The sequence below is a fragment of the Cinclus cinclus genome, chromosome 27, assembly GCF_963662255.1.
Source record: "Cinclus cinclus chromosome 27, bCinCin1.1, whole genome shotgun sequence".
Lineage (NCBI taxonomy): Eukaryota > Metazoa > Chordata > Aves > Passeriformes > Cinclidae > Cinclus > Cinclus cinclus.
The window spans coordinates 4,988,677-5,002,699 of NC_085072.1; the positions used below are offsets into that span (position 1 = coordinate 4,988,677).

The window sequence follows — 14,023 nt, forward strand, 5'->3', positions numbered from 1 at the left end:
CACAGGAATGAGTCACCTTCTGCAGATCTATCAAAAGTCTCACTTGGGAAAAAGTGGCATTAAAAATTTAAGCTAATAGTGGAAATGAGATATTTACCATTCTTGGAAGATTATTCTTTGAACACAGGTAGGACAGAAATCTTTTATATAAAAGTGTCATTAAAAATACCACGCTATTGAGAAACTCCTACAACACTGCACCTCTAATTCCACTCAAGACAGGACCTGCAGTAACTATGGAACACCAGACTCACCCGGGATGTGACATTAAAATTCTGTGCACGGGGGTGTTTTGGTTTGGTTTTGACGCAGACCTGAACTCCCTCTGCCTGAACCCAAATTTGTGGGAGGCCAAAGAGCTTTGATCTGTGGGTGCTGTGCTCTGGCAGGCTCTGAGCACACCAACACAGCAGGGCTGGCTGATAACTGGGAGCACTGGGAAGGCTGGGACAGAGCTAGCTATCAAAAAAGATTAATCCTTCAAAAATGTGGGTGCCACGAAGAGTCGTTAACTCCAATCTTCACCCCTAAAACAAGGTAAAGTTTGCTCTGAGTAGGAGTGACTCCTTCAAGTGCTCTGCTGTTCTCTCAGCAGTGGCCAGGGGACAAAGTCAGGCCAGCCAGACTCTGAGGGTCACTCACTCTGCAGAGCCCAGCTGCCCTGTGCAGCCAGAGCACATCCCTGCCTCTCACATTGTGGTTTCTCAATCATTTCCTATTCCTTCTATCAAGCATAACAATCACAACCTGCATTATGTTCTCTAGCTACAGACAAGGTGGATTTAAGAGCCATCTGCACAGCTGGAATTATTAACTAAAGCTCATAAAAAAAAAATAACAAAAGGAGAGGAAATGAACCATCACAAGGGAAGACATCAAATACTTCAGTGTTAAGCATCTGAGTGCTGCAGGTACTAAGAGCAGGGTGCAAGCTTTTGCCATCAACACTTCAGAAAAACACAGAGAAAACAGCCCACACACATTAAAGATCAAACAAATATACAAGGAAACACCTGAAACAACAAATCCTTGTCAGGTAGTTTCATAACAGTCTCTGAAGGCTTGGAGATGAGGTTTTTGTGGCCTAAGCTTCACAGTCTGGCAGATCTTCTCTCCCCACCTCGAAGGACTCTTTGCTGATTGACAGCAGTTCACGCAGCTCTTTGTTTTCAAGCTGCAAAATCAACATTTTTGCTGAAATAGAAATGAGCTAATTCACAACTAAAGGACTATCACAGAAAGGTGCTAATTCGTAGTTGAAAGATGCCCACCTTTAAACAGTCCCATTCCTTCAGAGATACATAAACTTTGTACATTACAGTTTGTAATGCAAACATTAATACAGTGCTGGCACACTGAAACCACATAACTTAAAAAGTTTATCTTCTTCTGGCTTTATTTATTTACATATACAGATATTTTAAAATAATATTAACATTAGGAACTTTAAAATAAACAATGATGTTCTGCATTTCCTGACCCCATCCCCAAATTTTTAGTGTTGTAAGTCCTTGACTCTAACATAGAAAATACAGATAAAGTCTAGTGACGCCCAAAGCTCAATTTATCTTCAGCAACTGGCTCTGTCCTTACCTCCAACTGAGCCAGTTTCTCCTGAACTTTAAAGAACTGCTCATCATCCACTTGAACAGCTTTTCTCATCACCTCTCCCATCTCACATATTCTGTCTATTTGACTTTCAATTTCCTGAAAGACATAAAATTAATACATTTAATAAGTCCAGGCACAAGCAACAGTTGTAATTTATCCCTTCTAAATCACTTACTTCCATTTTCCTGATTTTGGATTCTCTTTCTGTTTTGAATTTTAATTCTCTCCTCCCAAGCACTTGCAAGCCTTTCTATCCTGTATACTTAAGGATAAGAACTTGTACCTTGTTGTCCCTTATCAGTGAAAACAGTGAATAGAGACACAGCAGCAAGTAAGATAAGGCACCTTGACTTAAAGGGAAATAATTTCAAGTGTGCCAAGGTCTGAGACAGCAGATTCAGGTTCGTGTGAACATGATTAGTAGGCAGCAAATTTTATATTGCTTTATTAGAAAAGACTGACTGAATTTACAAAGACACCAAAAATAAAAGCTGAGATTTCAAGGATGGAGTAAACAGCCTTATCTCAGAAGGACATCGAGCAATAAAACTAAAGCAAGTAAGACCAGAGCCTCCTGAGGCAGATTTTACAGAATCTGTAAAATACAGATACAGCAATAATACTCTGAAAGATGCATTTTGCTGAAGCTGAGAAATGCACATGGAACAAACACTGACAAATTCCAATATGGAGCAACAGCTCCTGCTTGAAGAGCAATACAGCACATAATGTGACAGGGTGGAGTTTCTTTTAAGTGCCCATAGCTTTTCTACTGTCTCTGGAAGATAAATTTATCACAGAGCAGAGAATTCAGTTTGGAACTCCATTATTCAGAAAGTATGTAAACAAATAAAGAGCACCCAGAAGAGAGCTGGAGAACACAAAAGACTTCTGGGAAGAAAGATGATTATTTTTCTACACAGGAAGATGGTTATACTAAGAATATAGTTCTTTTAAAGACATTAGAAGTTTGTTACTGTTCTCCAAGTGGTGGGGAGGAAAAACCTGAAGGACTTAATCTGAACTACAGAAGACTTTGCCTAGACATTGAGACAGTCAAGGGATATTCCTCAAAGGATTCCTTCAGAGCCTTTTCAGCTTTGCACTGCCAAATTTTGTTCAAATGTAAAACCTTCATAAACAGCAATTTGTGCACACAGGGAGGCACTGGAAACTAAATGTAGCTACATTACTTATCTTCAGAGGAGTTAAGCAACTCAGAAAAGAGAAGCAGTGAGTTGCCATATACCAGAGCAAAGAAACACATGAGAAGAGCTAGGCTAGCTCCAGTTCCAATGAAAAAACTACAAGATATGAGATGTCACTGGGTTGAACCAACCTGCTGTTCTCTAATCAGATAAAAATGCATTTTTAAAAATGCCTAACACAATTCCTACGTTTAGAATGGAAGCTTAATGTTATTCTATTGTTACTAGATACCTCAACATGAAACAGGCAGCATTTATCAGCAGCCACATCTCAGAGCTCTGAAGTCGCTGAGCCTAATGTGTACAAAGGGACACTTTGGGCCACTGCACAGAGTATCTTGATTTAAAAATACTAGGGACTGAAATCTCCTAAGAACTAAACATATACAGCTCACAGACGTTTAGGAGGGCTTTCTTCTCCTTTGTTACAGCTACTGAACAAGAATGGTAACAACTTGGACATCTTTGATTTACGACTATAGAGGATCAGGTACATTAAGATTAACCCAGTGAAGTCACCACCTGGTTCAAAGAAAAATCCTCCACCTGGGCTGTGAAGGGGTCGTGCCTCAGTGTCCTGTGGGACAGCTGTTACAACCTGTGTGCTCTGAAAGGAACAGGGGAGAAAATACCAGCAAAGAGAATCAAGATTGGAGAAAAAGTACTTTGGAGCATAGACATCGCAAGAATGGAAACAAAGACCGCACATGATAGCGAGCAGGGGACAGAGGTCTTGAGCACTCTCCTGTCCCCATGCCACCTTACCCCAGAATTAGCCTGATGGGCTTTCAAGACCGGTTCTGCCTCTTCACGTTTTCTCCCTTCCAGCAGCTGTAACATCTGCTTCCTGTACTTGCTCATGATGAGTTCTAGCGCGTCCTGGTGCTCCTCCAGTGAGACCCACAGCTCTGCAGAACACAGCACGTCACGGCCACGACCGGCAGCCGCAGCAGGAGCCCGAGGCGCTCGCTGGGTACCGGCTGCGGCGGGGACTGGCGCTGCCCCGTCGCTCTCCGCTCCTGCCACTGCGGTGGGGCTGCCGGAGGAGACTCCCTGACCCGCGACCCGCCGTGGCATCCAGCGACTCTGCCGCAGGCGACACAGACGCACCTTTTCTCTCCTCGACAAGACCCTCCCGCCGGGACAACCCCGCACACCGCCCCCGGGCCCGCTCACCCCTGTTTTCCTGCTGCAGGTCGCGGATCTGCGTGTTCTCCTGCGCCAGCACCACGTGCGGCCGCAGCCGGGACGGGTCGGGTCGCTCCGCCGCGGGGCCCGGGCCCTGCCGAGGAGACACGGGAGTCGGTCCGGCCGCCCCACCCGGGCCCCGCCGAGACGCGAGGGCCGGCCCGCAAGCCCTCACCTGGTCGGCGCAGCCCGCGCCCGCCTCCCGCATGGCGGCCACGCGCCGGTGCAGCACGGCCGACTGGTCGATGAGCGACTCGGCAGCCGTGTCGTGCTCCTTCAGCCGCTCCAGCAGCGTCCGCGCGTCCGTCAGGATCTTATCGATGGTGCAGCTCATGGCGGGCGGCGCTGCTCACCCCTGCGGCGGGCCCATGTCCCTCGCGGCCCCGCCGCCGCTCTCCGCTCTCGGCCCCGCTCCGGCCCCGCCGCCGGGCGCGGGCGGACGCGAACCCGCGGGGCCGGGACTCCGCTTCCGCCCGCGGCCACGGCGCCCCAGTGCGCAGGCGCGGGCCGGCGCGGGGCCGCCGATTCGCCAAGGGCTCGCCTGGCGGCGCCACCGCGCCACGGCCGGGCCGGGGGGCGGGGCCGGGGGCGGGGAAAACACCGGGGGCGGGGCCTGGGGCTGCCCCCGCCGTTCTCGGGGGAAACTCGAAGTGCTGGAGCTTCCGCCGGTTTGGGGAGTTTGGGGTGTTTAGGGTGTTTTGGGGTGTTTTGGGGTGTTTAGGTTGTTTGGGGTGTTTTGGGGTGTTTAGGGTGTTTTGGAGTATTTGGTGTGTTTTGGAGTGTTTAGGTTGTTTGGGGTGTTTTGGCGTGTTTAGGGTGTTTTGAGGTGTTTGTATTGTTTTGGCGTGTTTAGGGTATTTTGGGGTGTTTAGGTTGTTTGGGCTGTTTAGGGTGTTTTGGGGTGTTTAGGTTGTTTGGGTTGTTTAGGGTGTTTTGGCGTGTTTAGGTTGTTTGGGGTATTTTGGGGTGTTTAGGTTGTTTGGGCTGTTTAGGGTGTTTTGGGGTGTTTAGGTTGTTTGGGGTGTTTAGGGTGTTTTGGAGTATTTGGGGTGTTTTGGGGTGTTTAGGTTGTTTGGGGTATTTTGGGGTGTTTAGGTTGTTTGGGCTGTTTAGGGCTTTTCGAGGTGTTTGTATTGTTTTGGGGTGTTTGGGGTGTTTTAGGGCGAGGGGACACGGCGCTGCCGCGGCGGACTCGTCCCAAGCCCCAGGTGGATGTGCCCCCTCCCCGAGCCGCCCAGGCCGCGCTCCGAGCCCCCCGTGCCCCGGGAGCCCCGCGCTCACCGCCGGGGCCCGGCCCCGGCGCGGTCGGGGGAGCCCGGGACGGGGCCGGCTCCGAGCGGCCGCTGCTCGGCACGGGCTCTGTTTGCCGAGGGCCGGCGGCCCTGACCCCGGGTCCCGCTTATCTGTGCGGCTGCTCCCTCACTGCGCGATCGATCCCGGCTGGGATCTGCGGGGCTCCCGTCTTATCTGATCCTGCTGTTTGTCCCTTCCAACAGTAAACATCCGCCGCTCAAAATAACAAGCTGTGCAATGCTGACTCGCTGCTTTGATTCTTATTTGCTAACTGAAGCTACTGTTGGTGAGCCGGGGTGTCCTTGAGGCTTTGTGCCGCAAAGTTTTTTGTTGAATTGCACCGACTTCGTTAACAATGTTTTCGGCAATAATATTTTAGCAGGACTGCCTTTGATTTGAATATTCTTTCGAGTTTAAATCCTTATTCACACAGACACACGAGAAAACTCCAGGATGCTTTATCAGATGAAGGTTTTTTATGATCCCAGAGATAATCAAGCCTGGTGCAGAAGTGCTGAACGAGATAATTTTATAAAAGCAACAATCTCAAAACATGCACACAATGCAAAAGAGAACAGGGTAAGCAGCTGCAGTTGGAATATTTCATCAGAATCAGATTAATTAGTGAAGTATGAGAGCTATTCTGCAAATTTGGGAAATGTAATCCTTCCGCTAGTTTGGAAATAAAAGTCCAGACCATGGTTATAGCATATTTCACCTTCTGGTCCTTCCCTATTTTTCATCTTATTAGAGAATACTAGAAAGCTAAGACAGTTTATAAGAATTCTTTATCCTAATAGGCAAATCATGAGCCCTTGGAAAACTGACAAATATTGCTGTGTGGACCATACCTAGTTAAGGAACAAGTTGTGTAAAAACTGTCCTGTCCCAAAATAGACACCTCTCCCTTAAGCCATGGCCAGCGCTGGTTTCCCCTGTCCCACTCTCACATCCTCCCATGACCCTTCGTGTGCAGCTCAGCACCTGCTGCTGCTTCCCTCTGCTCCTATTCCCAGCTCCGTGCCTGCCTCCAAAGCCTCTCCCAGAGCATCCATTTCCACAGAGCCTCGGGGCAGGCTCACAGAGCAGGCCTGGCACAGCTCCACGGAGTGTGCCAGACCCATCTTTCCCTTTTCCACTTCATCCAGCACAGGGATTTCTGTGAAACCGATCTTGTGGTTCCTGAGGTTCCACTTAATTCAGGCACTCCATGAGTCATTAAGAGATGTGGCACTGGGAATTCCAGTTCACATCAGTAGGAAGTCAGCTGAAGGAACCCACGGTCTGGGCAACGTAAAGGATCATTTCACCTCCACAGGAGCTGCACCAGGATGTGTCTGAACTGCTGGCCTGTTCTGCTCTTGTGTTTGTAATTCTGATTTAGCACTCATTTCTCCCTATGTCAGAGGTGCCGTCCTGGCCTTTCCTGCCCGTGGGGACAAGCAGGGGTAGGTGAGGGCACTGCTGTACCAGACAGTCATTTCAGTATCAGTTTATTTCCTCTGTGGCATTCTGGTTTCTAGGAATAGAATTCCAGGATGAGGGACATGAGAGTCTACGACACCACTGCCACACTGCACTGAGCCCGTGCTCCCACCTGGGGCTGGGGCTCAGCCCCTCTCCAGCAGATCTGGACATGGAATCATTTGTCCAGCTCCAAGGGACAGCAGAGTGAGTTCCTGTGGCGCCAGGACACAGAGCGGATCCCAGTAGGACAAAGCTCCTTGGTTTAAATGCTGGGAATGCTTGTCACCAAAACTTTGAGTGTGTAGCAACAGAGCTTAAACAAATCAACAGATGAGCATTTCTGAGTAGGGGTGCCTTGTAATTCCTTTGGCTTATCACATCAATTCTGTGTAAACTAAATAGAATGTATAAATTTGGCCTCTCAAACTTTTTAGTGTTTAACTTTGATTTGATTAAACACTTATGTGTGTGTACAAAGTGAAAAATGGGGTTACAGGAGGTTAATGTTTTAATGCTTTTAATAACTCTTCACCACATGGCTGTATTTTGTCAAACAGAGCATGGGGTTGTTGTAACAGGAGAAGTGAAGGCTGGATAGCAGAGTACTGGGACACTCAGAACAACAATGCTGCTGCAGAGCCCAAACTGCTTCCAGGCCATCTTTGGAAAATCAGAAATAGTATTTCTGTGGTGGGATAAATACATACCAGTTCTGAGTACAGCTCTCTGAATACATACAGTTTTGAGGAGGCTCTTGCTAACAGTAAGAAAATCACAAAGAAAAGAAATCGAGACGGACCAAAAGTGAACAAAATTGCTCAGGGGACAGGAGCACCTCTGCTATGGATACAGGCTTAGAGATCTGGGGCTGTTCAGCCAGGAGAAGAGAAAGTTGCGTGGAGACTTCACAGTCCTTTCCAGGGTCTGAAGGGGCTACAGGGAATCTGAAGAGGAACCCCTCATCAGAAATGGAGGAACACAACAAGGGGAAATGGGTTCAAGCTGAAAGAGCAGAAATTCAAGTTACATATGTGGAAGGAATTGTTCCCTGTGAGGGTGCTGAGGCCCTGGCACAGGGTGCCCAGAGCAGCTGTGGCTGCCCCATCCCTGCAAGTGTCCAAGGCCAGGCTGGACAGGGCTTGGAGCAACTTGTGCAAGTGGAAAGTCCCTGCCCATGGCAGGGAATGGAACAAGATGGGATTTAAGGTTCCTTCACATCCAAACCATTCTGGGGTTCTACGAACAGACCGGTATCAAATGGCAACCTCTGTGACAGATGGAGTGACATCTGGATATTGGAAGTAGAGAAAAGAATAAAGGGCAAATTTCTAGGATACTTCTTGGATTTTCAGTAAAATTATATTAATTGTAAGTGTGGTCAGCACAAGTGGAAGCATTGTGGCTAAGTGTCTGAAAGCACAAGTCTCCCATGGTGATGCAGCAGGGCACAAGCTTTTTAAAAATGGAATGTGACAATTCTCATTTCCATTACAAGTCCTTCCTTCAAAACACAACTCTTTCAGCAGCTACAGCTGTTTAAAAAGAAAACCAGCCCCCTCTCACACCACACACCCCAACACTTTCTCACTGCTTTCTTTTAAAATTAAGTGGTAGTGTTAAGACAGCTCTCAGCTACTGTCACAATTTCACTGGTATTGCCTTCAACAAAAGTGTAGTACAGAGACTCACAGGCCAGGAGCCCAAAGGAATCCTCCTCCTGCACTTCCCAGCCCATACTTCAAGGTAGATTAACATGGCATAACAGAGTTGTCCTTTGACAAAAATTATTACCAAGAAACTCAGTCTTATTGTTCATCCTAATTATCTTGCTTTGATAAATCTTGAGCGGTCACCCGCTGCACCACAGCACTCACATTTATGAGTCTAATATTCTTTCTACTGTTAAAACAAATGTCCTCAAGATGGAATCCAGGCTGGAAAAAAGGGAAAACATTATCATTGATAAATGGATACATCCAGTTAGTTCAGTCTCTCAGCAGCAAGACCACTGATGATAAAATGCTGAGCAAGGGATTCCACAATAATTATTTTGTAATGCTTAATACCGAGTGTCAAGATCTGCTTTATGGAAATCAGGTCATGGCTTTCCTTTGCTGTACCAACAAAGTACAGTCACTGCAGTGCCTGTAGTTATGAGCACTCTCTATGAAATACCAACTCTTGAAATCGTAATCAAACTTAACTGATTGCTTTCTTCAACCTTGTGCCTTGATGGAGCATTTTATTAACAAATCTTGGTCAACCAGCCAAGGAGAAACAGATTTGAGAGAAGGTACTGAAAGGGGAAGGTGTCAGGGTACCCAGGAACTTTGTGAATGTTGAATGGATGGGTTTATTTTACCTACTCTGCCTTCAGGCACTGCAGATTAAGTTTAAAAGAATAAACAGGAGAAACAGTAACATTTTGTGGGCTTTCCTGAGATTTTCCAGTGAGTTTTAGGCAGTCTGGCTCTTGGATTGAAATCTTACATAATGTTTAGTTCTTCAAGATTGGCCTCGTCAGCCTGCAAGAAAATGCAAGGTGAAACCATCCAACAACTTCATGATTAAGATAAAGCCAATCTTAAAAAGACCAAAATTGTTCTTTCTCTCTAGTCTGATATTTTATCATTTAATCCCACAAAAGCATTTAAGAACTTAACAAGAACTTCCATCTTCTGAGTTATTTCTCATCCAGTTTTAACATGAGAATTTGTCTCATACGTTTGATGCAAAGCAAAGAGCAATTCTATTATCTCACATTAATGAACACTTCTCTGCAGTGCTGAATGGGAGCTGTTCACTGTGAAAGGCAACACCAACAGGCAAAACTGATACTCACAAGGCTTTGTGCTGCTTCTCACCCAGGACTGAGAGGTTCATCCACACCCATAAAGAACAATCCCAACAGTGTCAGCATTCCTGAACCTTTGGAAGATCTATGAATAGTAGAAGAGAGGGGGAACAGAAAACTTCTGTTTTTTTCATGAGTTCCTCAACAAATTGGAAAGGAAATCCAAGGTCTCGGATCACAAAACTTTTGGCATGGATGTGTCTGTCAGTGTATTTTATGCCTCTGAACCATTTTATTTATCTGACACAAAAATAGGTAAAGATTAGGTTAGATCATTTTGACATATGATCTCTATTGTTAATACTCAGCTTTCTTTAATATTGCTCAGAACAGTTTACCAACGGGAGAAATCAAGCCCTGTAATGAAATAATCATTATTTTAATATAACCTTTAACTTACATAGAACAACAATAACTGTAATTAGCAATCAGTTTTATTGAGGGCTTTAGTAATTTAGTATTTGACTCTTGCTTTCATCATTTAATGATTTACAGTAATGAGCTGGAACATCAGTATTTTGTACTGAAGTGGCCAAAATAGTTGTCCAGGAATCCTTGCCCTCATGTGACAGATCTCAGATGGCTTGGGGAGAAGTTAGCCAAGAGCAATAGACAATGCCATCACTTCTGCTTCAGTTCTACTGAAAAACAACAACCAAGTGACTGCTGTGCCTTGCAGTCAGGGCTCAGTAGCTCTTGGAGGGCTGTTACTTTGCTGAGATTCTGCCCTTTGTTTGAGTTTTGTTTGACAAATGCTTTATAAATGAGCAGAAGAGGTGGTTTATGTTTCATTAATGAGGCTGATAGTGCTTAATTACTGAAGTTACGTAAACAATCCAATACCAGATCAAGCCAAACGGGTCATTTATGTAGAGAAGATCCAGCTGGAGTAGATGAGATTTCCTTTAACTATTTGGGTACCAGATGAGTCACAGACATCTGGAATCTCCAGTCCAGATGAACAAAGAATTGTACTGACTCTGAAAATGGATTCTCTCAGCAGGTTTGGATGCAGGGAAGCTCTTCCTGCATCTCCAGCCCCCTCACCCATCAGACCCTTGGAGCCAGCTGCCCAATCTCGACCAGGGTTTGCCTGCCCAGAGCTCCCAGTCTGCAGTGGTGGCAGTGAGGCTGCACAAGTGCTGCAGCAGTGTCCAGGTCAGGCTGCTGTCACCAGATCTGCTTGTTTTCTATGGAAAACACGTGGTGTCCCTTATTCCCCACTTCAGTGCCACTTCTGGATGTTGGCTCATGGCATGAACTCGTTCAGCTCCTAGTTTCAGGCCATATCTACGAGTGACACTTTGTTTACTTGCTTTACTAGTAAAGCAAGCTTGGAGTCTGGTATTACTTCCTTTGCCACTGAAGTGGCTCTGGGCATGTTACTGACCAGAGGCTTTAGCAGTGTTTTACAGAATTGGTGTATGTACAGAAAAATAACAGAAAACAGAGCTGGAAGAGAGCTTAAAAGTCCTTTACAAAAAGTCGTCTTTACAAACCAAAGTAACTCAGAGAAAACAATCCTCGAGTTCAATCTGGTTGCCCAAACTGGTCCTCAAAACAGCCAATGGAGAAGACTGTACAAGGAACTCACTCCAGTGCTATTTTTACCACAGTAATTGCTTTCCTAGTTTGTAATTTAAATGTCCCTTACTCCTAAATAACCTTTCTGGTTTTTGATTATTTACAAGCATGGAAAAGAGTTTATTTTTCTCTTTGCAGCAGTATTTTAGGTGACTCAAGTGTGCCCTCAAGTCTCCCATTTTTGTCATGCTAAGCTTTGAATAGGAACAGTGATTTGTTAAAATAATGTAAATATCTGTATTTCCATAAATATATGTATTTAGCCAGTCAACTGGTCTGAATCATTTCATGATTATGCAAAATAGCTTCATTACTACAGTGTGGGAGTTAGTTAACCTTGGGCTAATACTAAATTCCTGCAATTCATTTCTATTACAACCAGTTTTATATAGTTATTTTATAAACTTATTTATATACTGATTTTAGAAATTGAATTTACCCTGAATCCTGCAGGGTTTATATACTGAGTAGAATGGGAATTTGATGCCTTTTAAAAACCTGGGCTTCAGGCTTAAACCCCCTGGAGTAAACAGGCTCTAAATACCCACATTCTACAGCTAATTTGAACATCTTATCTGTAAGGTGCCTTCTGTCACAAAAAAATGCTAAAACCAAAAGCCAGTAGCATTTAAAATCTAACCATAATATTTCACAAACTTTTGCTTGTTTTTCCAACTTTCATGAGAAAAGCTGGATGGAAAAGTCAATGGGGTATTGTGAAAGAGATACTTCTATGAAAAAATATTTGTTTTATCCATTGTAAAACCTTCAGTTTTGCTATTAGTTTTTTTGACAACTTGGAAAGTTTCTGTATGAGGCTGCTTTTACCAGAAAGACAAGTGCTGATCATAATTAAGCTTAGAACATCATTATCTTCATCTCTGCTGCATAATCGCTGTGTTCCAGGCCCCCATCACCACACATGTTCAATGCAGGATATCTGAAAACTTAGAGGACCCCATAATATGCTCAAATAACATTTATCAGTCAATGCTGTTTGTTCTCGAAAGACTCAGCCATTCCATTCCACAGACAGATTTCTAAATGGCACATGGAAATAAGCAGCCTTAGGGCTGCTCTTCTCTGGAACCCATGGAATATAAATATGTCCCTCCTTTGAAGAGTGATGGCAGTTTATCCATGAAAACCTACTGTCACAAAAGAGCATTTTAAGTGACTTTGCTATAAGTTATCCAATAGGAAATTATGTTTTCCTTTTCCCATCTAATTCCATGCAGTATCCAACAGAAGCAGTTTTTCCTGAGGTGAGTGCAGAACCAGAAGGTGGGTACACAGAAGGTGAGCTCCTCCTGCAGCGAGGAGATTTGCAGCTTGCTGGGAGCACTGGAGCAGCATGACACCAAACAAGAAAATTCCCTATCCAAAGGGTCACATCTACCTAGCAAACAATGAAAACATCAAATTGCAATGTTAATTTATTAGAAGTTACTAATAATGGAAATACTCGGGGTTTTAAGAATGACGTTTTGCCGAGTTATTGGCAACATGAACTCGAGTTCTCTGAGGTTGCCAGTGAATTGAGTGTGAGCCTGGGGTGTGCTGCATCACCACGGGGGATCTGGATCAAAACACAGAGGGCAAGGTAAGTGTTTGGTGTTTGGAGGTCCTAGTCCGATACAGCCTCTCCAAATTAAATTATTACGTCATATAAAAACCTCCAAATAATACTACTGCAATATTTTCCCCACTTGGGAATTGAACATTTTCCATCACCACCCCGACATATTAACGTGAAGCAATCAAAAGGGGAGAATTTAGAATTCTAGCATGAAAACAGAATCTTCTTGCTGGGCAGGGAGGACTCTGGGAAGCGGTGACGTGAGGGTCCCCGTGGCCTCTGTCCCTGATGACCCAGTTCTGCTGTGATTTATGTGGGCTCGCAGCTGCCCTTGCTCCGACCCCAGAGGAGCTGTGTGGGAAGTTGGTGTCTCGGAGCCGCAGCGTGGCTCTGCCGAGTGTCTGGAGCCCGGGCTGTGCACACAAACTGATAAATAGGGAAAGGCCTGCTTGGCTCCAGCTGGAGCAGAGCTGGGACCGGCGCCGCGGCCCCACGGACCTGCGAGAGGAGCTCCCTGCAAGCACCGTGAGTATTTCATCCCCTTCTCTGCGTGCCCGGTGGGAACAAAATGCTGCCCAAGCCAAACACCAACTTACCATGTGAAAATATTCCAGGTGCTGGGTTTTTTTCTTCTTTACCCCCTTTTTTCTTCTTTACTCCCTTTTTTCTTCTTTACCTTCTTTTTTCTTCTTTACTTTCTTTTTTCTTCTTTACTTTCTTTTTTCTTCTTTACCTCCTTTTCTCTTTCTTTTTAAACATCTGACTAAATGAAAACAGCAAACATGCACTTTGAAATCTGGTGTTCTACTGCCAAGGGTTTGTTCCAGCAGTACTTCATTTGACACACAGAGTGAAGAAAAACGGCTTTTAAATTCAATTGTTTCCCTTCCCAAAAGTAACCGGAAAATTGTGAGTTTCAAACAACCTCTAATCTCTTATTTTAAAAATTATGCCTTTGAAATAATTATTCATGGAATAACAATTCCAAAGGAAAATTTCAAGATAATTGCAATGCAGTCTATTGGTAAAATAAGCCAGCTCCTAGTATGGTTATTATATGACCAGGAAGGAATATATTTAAGAAGAAAAAAAGTGAAATTGCTTCAAAGAGAAGCTTTGAGGAGCTTTTTGTTCCATTAAAACCAGGAGGAACAGGAAAACCTTTAATAGTGGAAGTAAGCTGCATACAGGATCGATGAAGTGATCCTACAATTTCCCCTGCTAAAACGTTCTTTAATT

The 14,023-nt window shown here is 44.9% G+C and overlaps 1 protein-coding gene across 4 annotated transcripts; it reads right to left on the minus strand.

Annotated features, from left to right (window-relative positions):
* Nucleotides 1-869: 869 nt before the first annotated feature.
* SIKE1 (suppressor of IKBKE 1) lies at nucleotides 870-4,474 on the minus strand. Of its 4 annotated transcripts, XM_062509567.1 has the most exons (5): nucleotides 4,183-4,467; nucleotides 3,996-4,101; nucleotides 3,585-3,727; nucleotides 1,594-1,707; nucleotides 870-1,174 (listed from the first exon to the last, which is right to left on the minus strand). In XM_062509567.1, exons 1-5 carry the CDS (start codon nucleotides 4,339-4,341, stop codon nucleotides 1,085-1,087), a joined length of 612 nt encoding a protein of 203 aa, XP_062365551.1. In that variant the 5' UTR covers nucleotides 4,342-4,467; the 3' UTR covers nucleotides 870-1,084. The 4 variants fall into 4 exon arrangements, with proteins under 4 accessions (XP_062365551.1, XP_062365548.1, XP_062365550.1 ...); XM_062509564.1 differs by having other exon boundaries at nucleotides 3,996-4,470; XM_062509566.1 differs by having other exon boundaries at nucleotides 1,070-1,194; nucleotides 3,996-4,474.
* Nucleotides 4,475-14,023: the final 9,549 nt, after the last annotated feature.